Source organism: Mauremys reevesii, unplaced genomic scaffold (genome assembly GCF_016161935.1).
Source record: "Mauremys reevesii isolate NIE-2019 unplaced genomic scaffold, ASM1616193v1 Contig68, whole genome shotgun sequence".
NCBI lineage: Eukaryota > Metazoa > Chordata > Testudines > Geoemydidae > Mauremys > Mauremys reevesii.
The window spans coordinates 4055-23796 of record NW_024100882.1 but is presented as its reverse complement, the minus strand read 5'-3'; the positions used below and the strand labels follow the sequence as shown (position 1 = coordinate 23796).

The following is a 19742-nucleotide window of genomic DNA, read 5'->3' as shown; positions in this document are numbered from 1 at the left end:
CACAAGCAAGTGTTTAGAACTCTGGAATCCAGGGGACAGTATACTCAGGGGTGGGGGTAAATGGTGGCAGTGTAAATGTCCATTAGATAAGTTTAATGTACTATTGTAAACCACCTTTGTTAATTAATTTATTGAACTGCCCCCTGCTGATTTAAATTAGTGGTGACATTTAACCTCAGTCTGTTATATCATGCGCTTTACACCAACAAGAGAAATCTCATCTAAGCTGCATATTTTGGCAAGTGCTCCTTCACCAGGGGACTAAATCACCTTACTCACTAGTATATGAGAGTTTGCAACACTGATTGTCACCCACATATTGGTAATGGCAGGGAGCGTTCAGAAATCAGAAGACAGGCCAAAAACATGATTTATATAAATGTTGTTGTGCACATTCCCTCTTCACTTTGCTGCATGATACTCTGTTTTGTTTGTTTTTTCTAGGCTTAAATAAAAAGAAAAAAGGTAAGATTGCATTGACTTTTCAACAGTTACAAGCAAAACTATTGTGATACAACAAAAACAGTCCCAGGTGTTTTTGATCCTGCTTCTACTTCAGCCTTTCCCACTACATTAGTTAATGGGGATGTGTTATTTATTAGTAGATGCATTTTCTAATAATTTCTTGAAAATGCCCTTAAACAATCCACCATATCTGGAAAATATATGCACACACTGAAAACATCCAAAATTTTGTTAAGAAAAAAAGTGCATATTTGCTGAATGTGATTCTGTTACTATCAGCTAGCGTTGTCATACATTGGTTAAAATATGATCAGATTTTGCCCCCCATTGGTTGGGTAACACTGCACTCCTGGGAGTGGTGGAGGTCTGCAGCAGATGTAGAACTAGTTTCAGTTTTTGTACCTCATGATGGAGTTTTGAATCCCAGTTGCAGGGAGAGAGGGGGGACTCAGAGTTTCTGTAGGCTTGATGTGGATTTTGCACTAGTATTTCATGCTGTGAGAGTCTGCAGGGTTTCTGGTGAGGGGAGTGGGGTCAGACTAGGGCTCAAGGAGGAGGGTAGAATGTGAAGTCTAGGCCATGGGGGCTGAGGAATGCTTGTGTAACAATTTTTTATACTGGGGATTGCATCTTGTCCAAAACAATGTCTGTGAGAAAACTGTAAAGATGATTTGTGATTTTTAAGAACATACATAAGAACATAAGAACGGCCGTACCGCGTCAGACCAAAAGGTTCATCTAGCCCAGTATCTGTCTACCGACAGTGGCCAATGCCAGGTGCCCCACGGGGAGTGAACCTAACAGGCAATGATCAAGTGATCTCTCTCCTGCCATCCATCTCCATCCTCTGACGAACAGAGGCTAGAGACACCATTCTTAACCATCCTGGCTAATAGCCATTTATGGACTTAGCCACCATGAATTTATCCAGTCCCCTTTTAAACATTGTTATAGTCCTAGCCTTCACAACATCCTCAGGTAAGGAGTTCCACAAGTTGACTGTGCGCTGCGTGAAGAAGAACTTCCTTTTATTTGTTTTAAACCTGCTGCCTATTAATTTCATTTGGTGACCCCTAGTTCTTGTATTATGGGAATAAGTAAATAAATTTTCATTATCCACTTTCTCAACATCACTCCTGATTTTATATACCTCTATCATATCCCCCCTTAGTCTTCTCTTTTCCAAGCTGAAGAGTCCTAGCCTCTTTAATCTTTCCTCATATGGGACTCTCTCCAAACCCCTAATCATTTTAGTTGCCCTTTTCTGAACCTTTTCTACTGCTAGAATATCTTTTTTAAGGTGAGGAGACCACATCTGTACACAGTATTCGAGATGCGGGCATACCATAGATTTATATAAGGGCAATAATATAGTCTCAGTCTTATTCTCTATCCCCTTTTTAATGATTCCTAACATCCTGTTTCCTTTTTTGACCGCCTCTGCACACTGCGTGGACATCTTCAGAGAACTATCCACGATGATGCCAAAATCGTTTTCCTGACTCATTGTAGCTAAATTAGCCCCCATCATATTGTATCTATAGTTGGGGTTATTTTTTCCAATGTGCATTACTTTACATTTATCCACATTCAATTTCATTTGCCATTTTGTTGCCCAATCACTTAGTTTTGTGAGATCTTTTTGAAGTTCTTCACAATCTGCTTTGGTCTTAACTATCTTCAGTAGTTTTGTACCATCTGCAAACTTTGCCACTTCACTGTTTACCCCTTTCTCCAGATCATTTATGAATAAATTGAATAGGATTGGTCCTAGGACTGACCCTTGGGGAACACCACTAGTTACCCCCGCTCCATTCTGAAAATTTACCATTTATTCCTACACTTCATTCCCTGTCTTTTAAGCAGTTGTCACTCCATGAAATGATTTTCCCTCTTATCCCATGACAACTTAATGTACATAAGAGCCTTTGTTGAGGGACCTTGTCAAAGGCTTTCTGGAAATCTAAGTACACTATGTCCACCGGATCCCCCTTGTCCACATGTTTGTTGCCCCCTTCAAAGAACTCTAATAGATCAGTAAGACACGATTTCCCTTTACAGAAACCATGTTGACTATTGCTCAACAGTTTATGTTTTTCTATGTGTCTGACAATTTTATTCTTTACTATTGTTTCGACTAATTTGCCCAGTACCGACGTTCGACTTACCGGTCTGTAATTGCCGGGATCACCTTTAGAGCACTTTTTAAATATTGGCATTACATTAGCTATCTTCCAGTCATTGGGTACCGAAGCTGATTTAAAGGACAGGTTACAAATCTTAGTTAATAGTTCCGCAACTTCAAATTTGAGTTCTTTCAGAACTCTTGGCTGAATGCCATCTGGTCCCGGTGACTTGTTAATGTTGAGTTTATCAATTAATTCCAAAACCTCCTCTAGTGACACTTCAATCTGTGACAGTTCCTCAGATTTGTCACTTACAAAAGCCAGCTCAGGTTTGGGAATCTCTCTAACATCCTCAGCTGTGAAGACTGAAGCAAAGAATCCATTTAATTTCTCCACAATGACTTTATCATCTTTAAGCGCTCCTTTTGTATCTCGATCGTCAAGGGGCCCCACTGGTTGTTTAGCAGGCTTCCTGCTTCTGATGTACTTAAAAAACATTTTGTTATTACCTTTGGAGTTTTTGGCTAGCCTTTCTTCAAACTCCTCTTTGGCTTTTCTTATTATACTCTTGCACTTAATTTAGCAGTGTTTATGCTCCTTTCTATTTACCACACTAGGATTTGACTTCCACTTTTAAAGGAAGTCTTTTTATCTCTCACTGCTTCTTTTACATTGTTGTTAAGCCACGGTGGCTCTTTTTTAGGTCTTTTACTGTGTTTCTTAATATGGGGTATACATTGAAGTCTGGTATACATTGGGCCTCTATTATGGTGTCTTTAAAAAGTGCCCATGCAGCTTGCAGGGATTCACTTTAGTCACTGTACCTTTTAACTTTTGTTTAACTAACCCCCTCATTTTTGTATAGTTCCCCCTTTTGAAATTAAATGCCACAGTGTTGGGCTGTTGAGATGTTCTTCCCACCACAGGGATGTTGAATGCTATTGTATTATGGTCTCTATTTCCAAGTGGTCCTGCTATAGTTACCTCTTGGACCAGCTCCTGCGCTCCACTCAGGATTAAATTTAGAGTTGCCCCTTCCCTTGTGGGTTCCCGTACCAGCTACTCCATGAAGCAGTCATTTAAAGTATCGAAATTTTATCTCTGCATTTCGTCCTGAAGTGAAATGTTCCCAGTCAATATGGGGATAATTGAAATCCCCCACTATTATTGAGTTCTTAATTTTGATAGCCTCTCTAATTTCCCTTAGCATTTCATCATCACTATTACTGTCCTGGTCAGTTGGTCGATAATAGATCCCTAATGTTATATTTTTATTAGAGCATGACATTTCTTTCCATAGAGATTCTATGGAACATGTGGATTCGCTTAAGATTTTTACTTCATTTGAATCTACATTTTCTTTCACATATAGTGCCACTCCTCCCCCTGCACAACCTGTTCTGTCCTTCTGTTATATTTTGTACCCTGGAATGATTGTGTCCCATTGATTGCTCTCAGCTCACCACGTTTCTGTGATGCCTATTATATCAATATCCTCCTTTAACACAAGGCACTCTAGTTCACCCATCTTATTATTTAGACTTCTAGCATTTGTGTACAAGCACTTTAAAAACTTGTCCCTGTTTATTTGTCTGCCCTTTTCTGATGTGCCAGATTCCTTTTTATGTGACTGTTTATCATCTTATCCAGCCCTTACATTATCCTCTTCTGTCCTCTGCTCCTGACTATAACCTGGAGATTCTCTATCAGCAGACTCTCTAATAAGAGAAGTCTGTGTCCAATCCACATGCTCCTCTGCAGCAGTCGACTTTCCCCCATGTTCTAATTTAAAAATTGCTCTACAACCTTTTTAATGCTTAGTGCCAGCAGTCTGGTTCCACTTTGGTTTAGGTGGAGCCCATCTCTCCTGTATAGGAACATCCCAGAAGTTTCCCCAGTTCCTAATGAACGTAAACCCCTCCTCTCTACACCATCATCTCATTCACGCATTGAGACTCTGAAGCTATGCCTGCCTACCTGGCCCTGCGCGTGGAACTGGGAGCATTTCTGAGAATGCCACCATAGAGGTCCTGGATTTCAGTCTCTTCCCTAGCAGCCTAAATTTGGCTTTCAGGACATCTCTCCCCCAGCCTTCCCTATGTCATTGGTTCCTACATGTACCACGACCACCTGCTCCTCCCCAGCACTACACATAAGTCTGTCTAGATGCCTCGTGAGATCCGCAACCTTCGCACCAGGCAGGCAAGTCACCATAAGATTCTCCCGGTTATCACAAACCCAGCTAGCTACGTTTCTAATGATCGAATCTCCCATTACTAACACCTGCCTTTTCCTAGAAACTGGAGTTCCCTCCCCTGGAGAGGTAACCTCAGTGCAAGAGGCAACCCCAGCACCATCTGGAAGGAGGGTCCCAACTATGGGAAGGTTTCCCTTTGCTCCCATTGACTTTTCTGCTTCCCTGGGCCTTTCTTCCTCCTCAACAGCGCAGGGGCTGTCTGACCGGAGGTGGGACAATTATACAGTCTCCTGGAAAGCCTCATCAGCATACCTATCTGCCTCTCTTAGCTCCTCCAGTTCCGCCACCCTGGCCTCCAAAGTCCATACATGGTCTCTGAGGGCCAGGAGCTCCTTGCACTGAAAGATGTGGTATGGAGGTGGGTGAAAGGGAAAGGTGGGGGGGAGGGGAGGTGGGGATTTGGGGGACTTGGAAGGGGAGGGTGGGACACTGAAAGGGAAAGGGAAAGTTGTAGAGATTGGAGAGGGAGCTGCTGTGAGCCCCACACTCTAGGGAAAGCAATTGTTCCTAAAAGAAACCCGAGGGTACGTCTATACTTACCGGCCGGATCGACGGGTAGCGTTCGACTTCTCGGAGTTCGAACTATCGCGTCTAATCTAGACGCGATAGTTCAAACTCCGAACACGCTCCTGTCGACTCCGGAACTCCATCACCGCGAACAGCGGTGGCGGAGTCGACGGGGGAGCCGCGGACTTTGATCCCGCGGCATCAGGACGGGTAAGTCAGTTGAACTAAGGTTAGTTCGACTTCAGCTACGCTATTCGCGTAGCTGAAGTCGCGTACCTTAGTTCGACGCCCCCCACAGTGTAGACCAAGCCTAAGAAACAAGACTATCTAGTTAATAACCAAGTATCAGAGGTGTAGCCGTGTTAGTACACTTCAACTGCTAGAACAGGGCCTCATCCTCCCTGATTGATCTAACCTCGTTATCTCTAGCTTGCTTCTTGCTTGCTTATATATACCTGCCCCTGGAAATTTCCACTCTTGCATCCGACGAAGTGGGTATTTACCCACGAAAGCTCATGCTGCAAAACGTCTATTAGTCTATAAGGTGCCACAGGATTCTTTGCTGCTAGTTAATAATGTTATTCTGACATTTCAACACTGAAGAAAAAATGTTTTATATAAATGTTGTTACACAGATTTCCTCTTGACTTTGTTTCACAATGACACTCTATATTTTGTTGTTTGCCTAGGGTCAAAAAGAGATGGAAAAGGTAAGATTGCATTGACTTTTCAACAGTTGAAAGCCAAACTATTGTTATACAACAACAACAGCAACAACAACAACATCAAAAGCCTTCCCAAATGTTTTTGATCCTATTTTTACTTAAAATTTTGCCTCTAATTGGTTAACAGGGATATAGTATTGGTTAGTAGATTTATTTTCTACTAATTTCTGCAAAATTCCATTAAACAATCCACCAAATCTGGAAAAATATGCACACATTGAAAATATTGTTTTTTATTATGAAGATTCACAGAAAATGGAAATGAGTAAGTGTTCATTCCTGTTTTAGCAGTTACACTGAGAGGGATAAATTCTAACCTCAGACTCACCTGTGCTTTAATGTAATTGAAGGCAGAGGATTGACTGCAATGAGATGTGGGTTTTCATCTCACCTGTGCTACCTCCCAACATAGTCTATTAATCAGAAGTGTTTTCAGTGAAACACACAGTGCAGTGATTAATGAGGGAATTGTTCCACAAGTTGAAGTTAATTTGAAGGGTTTATTAACATTATAGTTCAAAGATTGCATACTGATATTTTTTCTAAGATTAGTAAATAAAAATTTTGCTGGTAAGAAAGAAAGAATTACCCCTAAATTTACTGAATATGATTCGGTTCCTGCCATCAGCTAGTGTTATCAGAATTTCATTAAAATCTGTTCAGGTTTTGCCCTCCCCCCATTGATTGGGTAACACTGCACGCTTGGGGGTGGTGGAAGCCTGCAGTGTGTCTGGAACTGGTTGCAATTTTCTGTATTAGACAGTGGGATTTTGGTGTCCCTGTGGCAGGGAGATGGGGGCTTAGTGTTTTTGTAGGTATGAGATGCATTTTACACTTGTATTTTGTGATGAAAGATTCTGCAGCATTTCCAGCGACGGGAGCTGGATCAGACCATTAATCAAAGGGTGGGGGAGAATACAAAGGCTAAGCAATGTGGGATGAGGGTTACACGTGCAGCAATTTTTCACGCTGGGAACTGCATCTCTGTTCAAAACAAAGTCTGTGAGAAAACTGTAAAGATAACTTGGTGATTTTTCTTTCAGACCATGTCCAAGACATGGAGGGTAAGTTTCCATGCTTTCTGTACATTGACAGCCAAACAGAATAACGCTCTGGGAGTGATCCCGTATAATTACTTTCAGATGTCACTACTCAACATGCAGCCATTTGTTTTCTGCTGGGTTTTCTTTCCATCCAGATCAGTTCACAGTCGGTTAATTAGGAAGGCATGTGGCCTTTGGGGCAAGAAGCAGATTCTGTTGGCCCTGGTGCAGGTGCACAGTGTGAATGAGCAGGAAGAAAATACCCCTCCCTCTCATGTGGCAGACTTTCAAGCCTTGTGTTCAGGGGAACACAGTCACTGCTTTTTCCCTGCTCCCTTGGTGTGTACAGTGCCCCACAGGGGGCAGAGAAAATGGGTCTGCTTCCCCTGCAGCCCATATGCTGGACATTTTACTAAATAAGTCAGAGGAGTTTTACTTTATCAACTGAATTTATCACAGGGTGACAGTAGAGCAAATGGGGAAAGGATTTTCACTTATTCTGGTTGAGTAGAATTATCATCTAAACTGAACTCATATAGTGCCATAGCCCCAGTCATCCTCTCCATCTGAGCCAGCAAAACACTTAAAGGATTAGAGGTACACCAGGTGGGCAGACACAGCCTGATTCTCCCCTTCCTCCAGTGTCACAGAAGTCCCTGCCCAGGAACACCATAAATTGAACTTTCTGTGGCTCAGAATGATGCTTGTGTGTATCAGGATGATTGGCTATAGGGGATTCTGACTTTACATGATGGATCAGGTCAGCTCAGTGGTGTGAATAATCCAGACACCTGAGCCACATAGTTAAACTGACCTAACCTGCCCCTATCCACAGTGTTCTGTTGAGGGGAGGGCTTCTGCTGCTGACATAGCTACTACCTCTCACACTACGTCTACACTACCACTTAGGTCGGCATAACTTATGTCACTCAGGGGTGTTGGTGTCCCCCAACATAGCTACCACTGCTCACGGGGGGAGGCTTAATTATGTCGATGGGAGAGCTCTCTCCTGTTGGTGTAGAGAGGCTACACTTGAAATCTTACAGCAGCACAGCTGCTTTGCTAGAGCTGAACAGCTGTATGATCTCTACTGTAGTCATAGCCTTAGGGAGGTGGATTAACTATACCCTCGGGAGAGCTCTCTGCCACCAGCCTAGAGTGTCTTCGTTACAGTGCTACAGCTGCAGCCTTTTAAGTGTAGACCTGCCCCTAGGCACAGAAGCTATTTGTTGCAGGAAACACCACAGGAGGAGATAGCAATAGCCAGGGGCGGCTCTAAGCACCAGCTAAACAAGCAGGTGCCTAGGGCGGCAAAATATATGGGGCGGCATAATACTGGGGCCCCAGCTCATACCTGAAGCGGCATCCCAGGCTGGATCTGGACCGCCCCGGGGGGCGGTAACCAGCCTGTTGTTCTGCCACCTAGTACGGTGGGGCAGGGAGCCAGCTAAGTGGAGAACATATCCCCGCCACTCTACCGCAGGCAACGGCCACCCCCGACTCAGGTGGGATCTGGTAGCGTGGTCCTGCCTGGCTGCAGAGGACTGGCCGCTCCTCCTCAGCTTGTCCCGGCTGCTGCAAGGCAAGGAGCAGCCCGTCCCCTGCAGTCAGGGCAGGGAGGTGCTACCGGCTCCTGCCTGGAAGGGTCCGGGGGTGTCCGCTGACAGTGGGAGAGCGGCATAAACAAGCTGAGGATCAGCCCATCCTCTGCAGGTGGGGCAGGGCCGCACTACCAGTTCCACCTGGGAGTGGGGGTGGCCGCTGACCATGGAAGAGCGGTGGGAGCCCTGCCCGGGGCCGCTCCTTGGCTTGCAGCGGCAGAGACAAGCTGAGGAGGAGCGGCCTGTCCTCTGCAGCTGGGGCAGGGCTGCTCTACTGGCTCCCACTTGGGAGGGCAGGGGATGGCCACTGACGAGGGAGAGTGGCGCGAACAAGCTGAGGAGCGGCCCATCCTCTGCAGCCAGGTCAGGGCCGTGCTACCGGCTCCACCTGGGGGAAGTGGGGGTTGGCTGCTGACCGCGGAGGAGCGGCGGGAGATGGTAGTGTGGCCCTTCCCTGGCTGCAGAGGACGGGCCGCTCCTCCTCAGTTTGTCCCCGCTGCTCTCCCACAGTCAGCGGCCACCCCCACCCCCCAGGTGGGAGCCAGTAGCGCGGCCCTGATCCGGCTGTAGAGGATGGGGAGAACATGGCGCCCGGGCGGGCCGCTCCTACTCAGCTTGTCATCACCTCCTCCTCCTCCTCCTCTTCCTCCCCTCTGTGCTGCCTCCTGCCAGGGGAGGGGAGAGGGGAGCAGAGCAGCAGCCCGGGCTGAGTCCAGCTCATGCCAGGGCTAAGGCAAAGACCAAGGATGAGCGGGGCTGGGATCCACCGGCAGCCCCAATCCCTTGCCCTGGGAGTGGCGGTGTTGGGAGATGAATCCACCTCGGTCCAGGTCCATAGCAAGGTAAGAGTTGGGATAGGCGGGAGGGTTTTGTTAAAATTAAATGTTAAAATTACACTAGTAGGAATTGTTTCAGAGTAGCAGCCGTGTTAGTTTGTATCCGCAAAAAGAACAGGAGTACTTGTGGCACCTTAGAGACTAACAAATTTATTTTAGCATAAGCTTTCATGGGCTACAGCTCATCCAAAGAAGTGAGTTGTAGCCCACAAAAGCATGTGTTGAAATAAATTTGTTAGTCTCTAAGGTGCCACAAGTACTCCTGTTCTTTTTACTAGTAGGAAATTGTTTTATTTCACTAACTACAAATTCTCTGTTTTCATTTTTTTAAACAGTCAAAACAAAACTTCAAAGTGCAAACTCCAGAAATAGGTAACATATAGGATCTCTAAAGCAGTGGTAGTGATCAGCATTTCCTCCATTGCAGTAACAGGGAGAGATTTACAGGTGGGAGCTGAGTCTGGTTGGGAATTTTTTAGAATGGACTTCACATGGGTGTCAGATTGGAATTTGCCATTAACCTCATGAATAAGTTCAAGATCAGGAATGTTGGGAGAGTGTATGTATGTTGACATGGAGATGAGAAACACGCCTGTTTAACCAATGATAAATGTTCTCTCTTTCTTTCTCTGCATATAGGTAGGAAAGAAAAGCATTATGAAGAAGGTAAGGTTTCCCAGAATCCGATTTGCCCTTCAGCTGGGTCAAATCTCACTCAGTCATATGGAGAGAAGAGAAAGGAGAAGGCAAATAGATATTTTGTATGCCAGTTAAAGACATGTGCCACTGCAGCAGAAGGAGGTGCTTTATGGGAGGGCCGAGCTTTTAATAGAGTGAATCCCTCTGGAACTGGAGATTCATCAATGTTGCTAATTTCAAACTATTTTGCTGGATTAAGTTGCTAATTGTAGAAAGTTGCTTTCTTCAAACACACACATGGTTTAAACCTCTTTGTCAGCATTAATGTTGACACATTGAAGAAGAGTGCAGAAGAGAACAACAAAACTAATACGTTTAAAAAACCTGATCTATGAAGAAGGGTTTAAAAAAATTGGGCAGGTTTAGTCATGAGAAAAGAAGACTGAAGGGGGACCTCATAAGAGTCTTGAAATATATTATAGGCTTTAATAAAGAGGACAATCTATTGTTCTCTCTGTCCACTGAAGGTAGCACAAGAAGCAATGAGCTTACTCTACAATAAGGGAGATTCTGGCTCTATATTAGGAGAAACTTTCTAACTACAAGGGTAATTAAGGTCTGGAGTAGGCTTCCAAAGGAGGTGTGGAATTCCCATTGTTGGAGGTTTTTAAGAACAGGTTGGATAAGTACTTGTCAGGGATGGTCTAGGTTTATCTGGCCCTGACTCAACTCAGGGAGCTAGACTAGTTGACCTCTTGAGGTCCCTTTCAGGCTGACGTTTCTATGATCAAAGATAAAACATGGCAGTAGCATCGCCTGCTATGTGATAGAATCCAACTTTCAGGAGCATTAAGGCCTCTAGGGATCTGGGGAAACTCGTTTTTGCACCTTTTTTTTTTTTTTGGCTACAGCAAAGGAGTAGGAGACTCAATGCCAAGTATGATGTAAAAGTATTGCTCAGGCATGCAGGAGTGACATTAGGAAGGCCAAATCACACTTGGAGTTGCAGCTAGCCGGAGATGTTAGGAGTAACAAGAAGGGTTTCTTCAGGCATGTTAGCAACAAGAAGAAAGTCAAGGAAAGTGTGGGCCCCTTGCTGAATGAGGGAGGGAACCTAGTGACAGAGGATGTGGAGAAAGCTAGTGTACTCAATGCTTTTTTTGCCTCTGTCTTCACAGACAAGGTCAGCTCCCAGACAGCTGCACTCTGCAGCACGGTAAGGGGAGGAGATGATCAGCTCTCTGTGGAGAAAGTAGTAGTTTGGGACTATTTAGAAAAGCTGGATGAGCACAAGTCCATGGGGCCGGATGCGCTGCATCCGAGGTTGGCCGATGATATTGCAGAGCCATTGGCCATTATCTTTGAAAAATCATGGCGATTGGGGGAGGTCTCGGGTGACTGGAAAAAAGCTAATGTAGTGCCCATCTTTAAAAAAGGGAAGAAGGAAGATCCAGGGAACTACAGGCCAGTCAGTCTCACCTCAGTCCCTGGAAAAATCATGGAACAGGTCCTCAAGGAATCAATCCTGAACCACTTAAAGGAGGGGAAAGTGATCAGGAACAGTCAGCATGGATTCACCAAGGGCAAGTCATGCCTGACTAACCTAATTGCCTTCTATGATGAGATAACCGGCTCTGTGGATGAGGGGAAAGCAGTGGATGTGCTATTTCTGGACTTTAGCAAAGCTTTTGATACAGTCTGCCAAAGTATTCTTGCCAGCAAGTTAAAGAAGTATGGGCTGGATGAATGGACGGTAAGGTGAATAGAAAACTGGCTAGATGGTCGGGCTCAACGGGTAGTGATCAATGGTTCCATGTCTAATTGGCAGCCGGTATCAAGTGGAGTGCCCCAAGGGTCGGTGCTGGGGCCGGTTTTGTTCAATATCTTCATTAACGATCTGGAGGATGGTGTGGACTGCACCCTCAGCAAGTTTGCAGATGACACTAAACTGGGAGGAGTGGTTGATACACTGGAGGGTAGGGATAGGATACAGAGGGACCTAGACAAATTAGAGGATTGGGCCAAAAGAAATATGATGAGGTTCAACAAGGACAAGTGCAGAGTCCTGCACTTAGGACAGCAGAATCCCATGCACTGCTACAGACTAGGGACCGAATGGCTGGGCAGCAGTTCTGCAGAAAAGGACCTAGGGGTTACGGTGGACGAAAAGCTGAATATGAGTCAACAGCGTGCCTTTGTTGCCAAGAAGGCTAATGGCATTTTGGGTTGTATAAGTAGGGGCATTTCCAGCAGATCGAGGGATGTGATCATTCCCCTCTATTCAGCACTGGTGAGGCCTCATTTGGAGTACTGTGTCCAGTTTTGGGCCCCACACTACAAGAAGGATGTGGATAAATTGGAGAGAGTCCAGCGGAGGGCAACAAAAATGATTAGGGGGCTGGAGCACATGACTTATGAGGAGAGGCTGAGGGAACTGGGATTGTTTAGCCTGCAGAAGAGAAGAATGAGGGGGGATTTGATAGCTGCTTTCAACTACCTGAAAGGGGGTTCCAAAGAGGATGGATCTAGACTGTTCTCAGTGGTAGAAGATGACAGAACAGGGAGTTGCAGAGGGGGAGGTTTAGGTTGGACATTAGGAAAAACTTTTTCACTAGTAGGGTGGTGAGGAACTGTAATGCGTTACCTAGGGAGGTAGTGGAATCTCCTTCCTTAGATGTGTTTAAGGTCAGGCTTGACAAAGCCCTGGCTGGGATGATTTAGTTGGGTTTGGTCCTGCTTTGAGCAGGGGGTTGGACTAGATGACCTCCTGAGGTCCCTTCCAACCCTGAGATTCTATGTACAAATGAGGTGATGTGAGGTTCAGCTTTGCATTTCCCCAATTCTTAGTTTCCCACATGCTGAGCCAGTCAAGTACCCCCATCCCTGAGGTTTACTCTAGTTACAACAGCTGCCATTGGCTCCACAGGACTGATGCAGCAGTTGGGATTGGTGGGAAAATAAACCCTTCTCCATGCTCTGACTGTCATGAACACACCCCCAGTGAAGGACTCAAGGTTCCGGATGGTGTAGCAGACACTATACTGGCTCGGTGTTATCAGAGGATCCTCCTACAATGGGCCAATCCTCCTGTGGCTGTCAGCCTTGTGCTGAGGGCTGAGCATAGAGCAGCTACACCACAAGGACAAATCTGGGTCTGTGTTGGGAATCTGCAGAATGGCCCTGCTTGGCAAAAGTAATTGACTTTAAGGTCCAGTTATGTTGAAGAGACGTAAGAATGAGGATAACAGGTCTTATTGTTTCCTCATCTTGTTCTTTCCTTTCACTCCAGTGGAACTGGAGCTGGCCATTACAGAGATCCAAGGGGTGGGGGAAGGGTGGGCTATTATGGAAATTGGAAAATTCATAACAACATTAGACTTTTCTGATCCTGTTACTGCCTTTTTCCCCCAGAACTACAGACTTTGAGGTCTCTAGTAGGTAAGAAAAAAAATGAAACTTCTGGTGTTCTTGAGTAAAGAAATAATGAATTCTTTAGTAACCCTATTTAAAATCACAGCTGGTCCACCAGTGGCACATAGAAAGAAGGCTGAAAATTGTTTCTGTTATAAAGCCCTATTATCAGATGCTCAGAGCTTGTTCTGGTCTAGAGAGGTCTCTGTTATGTTCCTGCCCAAAGACTTTATTTCCCTTTTGGGAAGTTTTTGAACAAAAGCTGTTCAGCTCTTTCTGAGAAGGGAATGAATATTTTTTTCCACATTATTAGAAAAACATCGCTCCTGCACCTAGCAAAAGGTGAAAAGGTGACAGGCTGTGTGAGTAGGTGGGGACACATTCTTTATCTTTTCACCTCATGCCCTCCATCCTCACCTTACAAGAGCTAGGACAAATGTTTTCAAACTGTATCATCTGCCAAACAGCTCTTTATCAATGTATTCCCTTTTATTGTATTTTGTTATTAATAGCGGTAGGTGGAAAATGGTTTTCCTGTCCCATTAGAATTTTCAACATTTCAAAAAAATTTTCCATCCTGAATCAGGATGAACAGTTGAAATCATGAAATGGTTCACAAACCAAAGGTCCCCTACCCCTGCCAGGCACTTTAGGTCAATTGAAACATCTTGATTTGATAAATTTGAAATGTTGGGTTTTTTATATTTTGAAGTGTTTTCCTTTTTCAAAACCGTTTTAGTGTATATTTACTAAAATTTATAAACAAAATAAATCTCTTTACTTTCAAATTCAAATGCAAAACTTCTTAGTACAAAAATGTTGAAATGGGATGTTTTTAAAATCTCTAACCTTTTATAAAAAGTGTTTTGATTCACAGATTCAGTGAACAAAACACTATTTCTCAAACAGTTTCGATTTTGATGAATCAGCATTTTTTCAACTAAAAAACATTTCATTGAAAAAATTCCCAGTCGGCTCTAATTTCCTGTCTGAATTTGGCCAATTTCAACTTATACCATTCTCTGCTAATCATTTTTTCAATCTTGTAGAGGAAGGTATAATGTGGTTACATGGCTATAACGTGAAACTAGACAAATTCAGACTGGAAATAAGAAGTACATTTTAATGGTGAGAGTAATTAATCATTTGAAAAATTTACCAAGGGTTTCTAACAATTATTTTGGGGAAGTTCTGTGGCCTGTCTTATCCCAGGGTTCAGACTATATAATCACAGTGGTCTCTTCTGGCTTTGGAATCTAGGAATCCGCCATGGTATCCAAGTATCATTGGCTTTGATTCTTGCATTGTACTATTTCTGTACTTATTATATTTTATAAATTACCAATCCTTGTCTTGCTTCTGGCTATGACATTATTTCTATGTGCTCTGGAGACAATACTGGAAGTACAGGGTTAAGCACATGATTTTCTATTTGTTTTTCTTTTTCAGGAAGACTCCAGAAAGAAAATGGTTAAGTCCCATTGACTTCTCTTGTTTTGATGATGTCTGGATGGATAATATTTGTGGAGATGTGGAACTATCAGTACAGAAAAGATTGATGATTGTCAGAGTGTCAATGAAAAGGGTCTATCAGATGGGAGTGATGGGTTGTGAGAACAATTTCCATGGGAAGAGAAGGAGTCTGTAGAGTTTCCCATGCTAAGAGAAGGTTTAGGATTTCCTCTTCATGGGATGAGGTTTACTCAGAAGTCCGTCATGGAGGGGAGATAAGTCTGGTTGAGTATTGGGCATAGGGACAACAGTTGGGAGTGTGTTTGGCAGTGGAATATATGGAGTGTTTCATATTGAAGGCTTGGGAGTTGTTCAAAAGTAACGTTCATGAGTATTTGTTAACCTATTACACACACGCACTCACAAATGACTGCAAGAAGAAAGGACTATCAAAACAGAAAAAAAGGTAACTTTTAATTGGTTCTTCTTCAGTATAATTCTGTTAAACTGACTATACTGGTAACACATCTATAAAGAACTGTGTGTTCCCTGTTAGAGGTATGGGAGAAAAAATATTTTTCCTAATAATCTTTTAATTAGTCTCATGCATTGTGTTTGGACTCCAGAAAGAGGCAGTGTGTAGCATCTCTAAAGCCATGACAATGCTCAGTATTTTTTTTATTGCAGTGACATGTTTTATTGGTACTTTTTACAGTAAGCGGATGAGTCTGGTTTGGATTCTTGCAACATAATTGATGTGAGGTATCAGATTAGAAGCTTCTGGGGAGAGGCAAAATATCTGTTAGCTAACCCAACTGAAATCCACAGAGTGTGTGAATTAAAAGAATATTTTTTTTCTTTGCAGATGAACTCCAAGTAGAACTGAGTAAGTATGTGTTGATTCTTTGAATGTAAAAGTTTATTCAATTCCATGGTGGAAAAGTGATGCAAATAGAAATGAAGTTCTCACAGTTAGAAATAAGGGAACTGAAGGATCTTTGTTGTTGTTAGAATATTATTTTGATAACATTTGCTAGGATGGACAGGTGAATGCTACAGACCAATTTCTGCTTCCATTGGGTGCAAATCTCACTTATGCAATGGGCTATGTGTTACTAAAACCCCACCTATCCCTTCAAAATAGGGCATACATGAGTATCTTGCGCTGCATAATCCTAGCACTTTCTCCGTCCAGAGATTAATTTCACCCCAAATCAATTCTTACATGTCTTTGAAAGGTGTTAGGCCCTGACAATGTGTCTCCAATGATGTGATCTGGAATTTGCCAGTGACATCAACAATGGCAGTAGAATCACACCCTTTGAGACAGTGACTGTTTGTGAGTATCCCACATTCAAAATATGAACTGTCTATTACCCTTGCTGATTTTTTGGTGTAGCTGGCAATTGTCTTCTCCACCACGACCCTCCTGCCTCCCTTGAGGTCTGGGGAGGGCAAGACACACACTCCTGCCAATCTGAAGGATATAGGAGCCCCTCCAAAGCCTGTTACACTGGCCAGGCCTGAGGGGTGCACATGCACATCTTTGGGGGCTGGTAGAGGGAGAATCTCTTCACTTCCACTCCTGACCTAAGGGGCTTGGTGGAGCTAGAGGGGAGAGAAGTAGCAGAGCCAATATGGATTGGCTTCTTCCTAGCAGGCACAGGGATGAAAGGGCTGAGGACTTCAGGAGCTCTTCCACCTTTTTGGTACAGGGAGATGGGAAGGGAGAAGGCTTCTTCATTAGCTGAGGGAAGAGGCTGCCTCTCAGTATGTGCAACAGCTCTGATTGGCTGCAAGGAAAGGAGTTGGGCAGGTCGCCAATCAGAGTGGGGTTACCCCAAAGAAACAGCTGAAAACCTATGGCTTATGGGGAAATCCCATAGTCCTTGCAAATTAGGGGTCATCTGAAATCCCACAGAGCTGGCAGATCTAAGCCAATTAGACTTTGAAGGGTGTCGCCCAGTTGAAATATCAGTAAGTAAAGGTAGAACATTATCACACAAACATCTGTTTACTTTATCTTTGTGCAATGATATTTTTTATGTCTCATCCACTCATCCCCTCACCACCCTTAAACTCACTCCCCTCTTGGTTATTTGGAGGGAGCAGGGCTTTCTCTTGTATTCCTCTCCTATCTCCCTTGTTGTAGTAGCCCATTTTCATCTCTCTCATAGCAGGGAAGCCAACAGCTCCAGGGAGAGACAGTGCAATCCCCCACACTGCAAGCCTCACCACACCTATTTCCTAGTGATCTGCTGTCTCTGTCTCAAGCTGAGGAGTGAGTGAAGTATGGAATAGACCTGGTGACTCCACAAGAGCCACAAATGGTCCCCAAAACAGTACAATAACCACAGAGTGTGTGTACCATTAATGTGCTTTACTTTCTCTTTTCTGCACAAGTACATCACTCTGTATTGTGTCTGACATCCTTAGTCATTCTCAACCTGGGACATTTCTGCTGCCCAAAGGTAGAAAATCAGCAGTATGTGCCTCTTTGAATTCAATGTGTGTTGTTTCTCACTTTCATTTCAGAGTGGAGAAAGACTCACAAGTACGCAGGTAATAGAATACACATTTCTCCTGGTAATAAGAAATCATCTTCATAGTTTTAAAAAAAACTAGAAACAGAACATATTGCTATCATGGAGAAGAAATCTGAGGCCCTACTCCATTTTATCTCAGGCTTTTTTCATTTGGTTTCTTCAACCAGTGTAATTTATATCATAATCTGGCAAAATATATTTAAGTATCAATAAGATAAACATTCCAGGATTCTTTCCATTTTTGAGTCCTGTTCAATCAAATATCATATCTCTGAAATATTTTAGTGTAACCAAATTGTCAGAATAGAACAAAACCCCTTATCAGTAGGCACTTTGCCTGAGTAAGTATAGCAGGAATTGGCCCACAAGCCATATCACCCATGTTTCAGTTTATACTGCAATTAGACATGGGTTTCTTAAATTCTCTCTTTGCAGATGACATCACTCTTGATGCAGGCACAGCTCACCCAAACCTCTCCATTTCTGGGGATAAGAAATTTACTCATGAAGCCCAACCTCAAAATGTTCCATCAACTCCAGAGAGGTTCGATTCGACTGTCTGTGTGTTGGGCTCTGAAGGATTCTCTTCTGGAAAGCACTACTGGGAGGTGGAGGTTGTGAGCAGCAATGACTGGGACCTGGGAGTGGCCAGAGAATCCATACAGAGAAAAGGAAAACTTTCCCTGTCCCCTAAAGAGAGATTCTGGGCTCTGGGTTTCAGTGGGAGAGATTACTGGGCAAAAACTGATCCATGGACCCGGGTCGAGGTGCAAAAAAAGCCCAAGAAAATTGGAGTTTACCTTAGTTACCAAGACAATCAGGTGACCTTTTTCAATGTAACTGACATGTCTGTGTTGTTCACATTTAATGATTGTTCATTCTCAGGAGAGGTTTATCCATTCTTCAAAAATTCCCAAAAAGAAACATCAATGAGAATTTGTTCTATAAGAGAAGATGAATGAGTTTAAAGTGGCACCACCACTCACTTATCCCACTGTATCTTTGAAATCAAATTTCCAATCAATGAATTTGAATTACATTTTGCCTCTATATTAATTCTGTGGTGCCATCTCTAAAACAGCACTGTTATTCATTTTATGGCTGTGAACCTATGACAGCTAGTTTCTCTCCAATAAAATTTGAACTGTAGTTTTTACTCTGCACTTTGGGAGCTGCCATCTTAATTACTTGCTTTCAACAACAAATTATTTTTTTTGTTACTTCTGGCAAATAGTGTTATTTGACTACGCTTTTAAGGAAAGGATAGTTGTGTTATAGATTTTCAATAGAAATCAGTTTCCACAGTTAGGCTTTCAAGATTTTCAAGAGCTCAGCTGCCATTACCCAGCATGAAAATCCTTAAAATATCTGACAAAAACTGACAAAGTGGGAGCTGCTGGGTGGATATTAATGTGAGAAAAATCCATCCTGTCTCACACAGTCATTTTTCTCTTGGAAACTCCTCCACCACCAAACTTATAACTAATGTAGGGCTTGTGACTGGCCTGTGTAGCTACACAACAGGGTAAAGGAATATCAAATACTCCCCATCCCTCTACACAGCCATACAGGAGTTACTGTCATAATTACAAGACAGTTGCACCTCTGACCCCTTCTCAGTCCCTCTGAGAGCTCCCACCCTGAGACCTCTTGCTCTCACCTGTCTCCGATTGGAATCTCATGAGTCTTCAACACTTAGATGGGGATCTGACTATAATAACTCGGCCATACCATCCATTTACCACCCTTCAGCCCATTCTTAGACTGGGCACCTTCTTGATCCTCCATTCAGGAAACTGTGACCAATGAAACTGGCCAAAAGCCTTTTAAAAACTAAGTGTTTTTATTTATCGGTTGTATAGTTTGTAGAAATAGAGCAATATCCTTTTAAATAGTCTATGAGCCTTCTGTTTGTGGTCACCATAGTCTATGAACTAGAAGGTGCCAGAAACTAGTCAGAGCCACAATATGTACAGTCCTAGGCCTGTGCAGATTTAGTAAACTTGTTTATTTGGAATCCGCTGTGCCTGTGTGGTTTCTTAATATTGTTTTGTATTTGTAAGGAGCAGACGACACAATGATTGGTAACAACGAGGGAAGCCCAATCCCAGCGTATTGCAGAACAGAGAATAAC

General features: G+C 43.4%; 1 protein-coding gene across 1 annotated transcript in view; it reads left to right on the top strand.

The window, feature by feature from the left end:
• Nucleotides 1-18772, top strand: part of LOC120394579 (butyrophilin subfamily 1 member A1-like) — a 34365-nt gene extending 15593 nt beyond the window's left edge. Inside the window, exons 2-9 of the mRNA XM_039518807.1 lie at nucleotides 6045-6065; nucleotides 7124-7144; nucleotides 10200-10226; nucleotides 13611-13637; nucleotides 15060-15080; nucleotides 15928-15948; nucleotides 17598-17624; nucleotides 18044-18772. Of these exons, the coding sequence (XP_039374741.1) occupies nucleotides 6045-6065; nucleotides 7124-7144; nucleotides 10200-10226; nucleotides 13611-13637; nucleotides 15060-15080; nucleotides 15928-15948; nucleotides 17598-17624; nucleotides 18044-18570 (692 nt within the window). The 3' untranslated portion in view covers nucleotides 18571-18772. The remainder of the gene's footprint in view (nucleotides 1-6044; nucleotides 6066-7123; nucleotides 7145-10199; nucleotides 10227-13610; nucleotides 13638-15059; nucleotides 15081-15927; nucleotides 15949-17597; nucleotides 17625-18043) is intronic.
• Nucleotides 18773-19742: the final 970 nt, after the last annotated feature.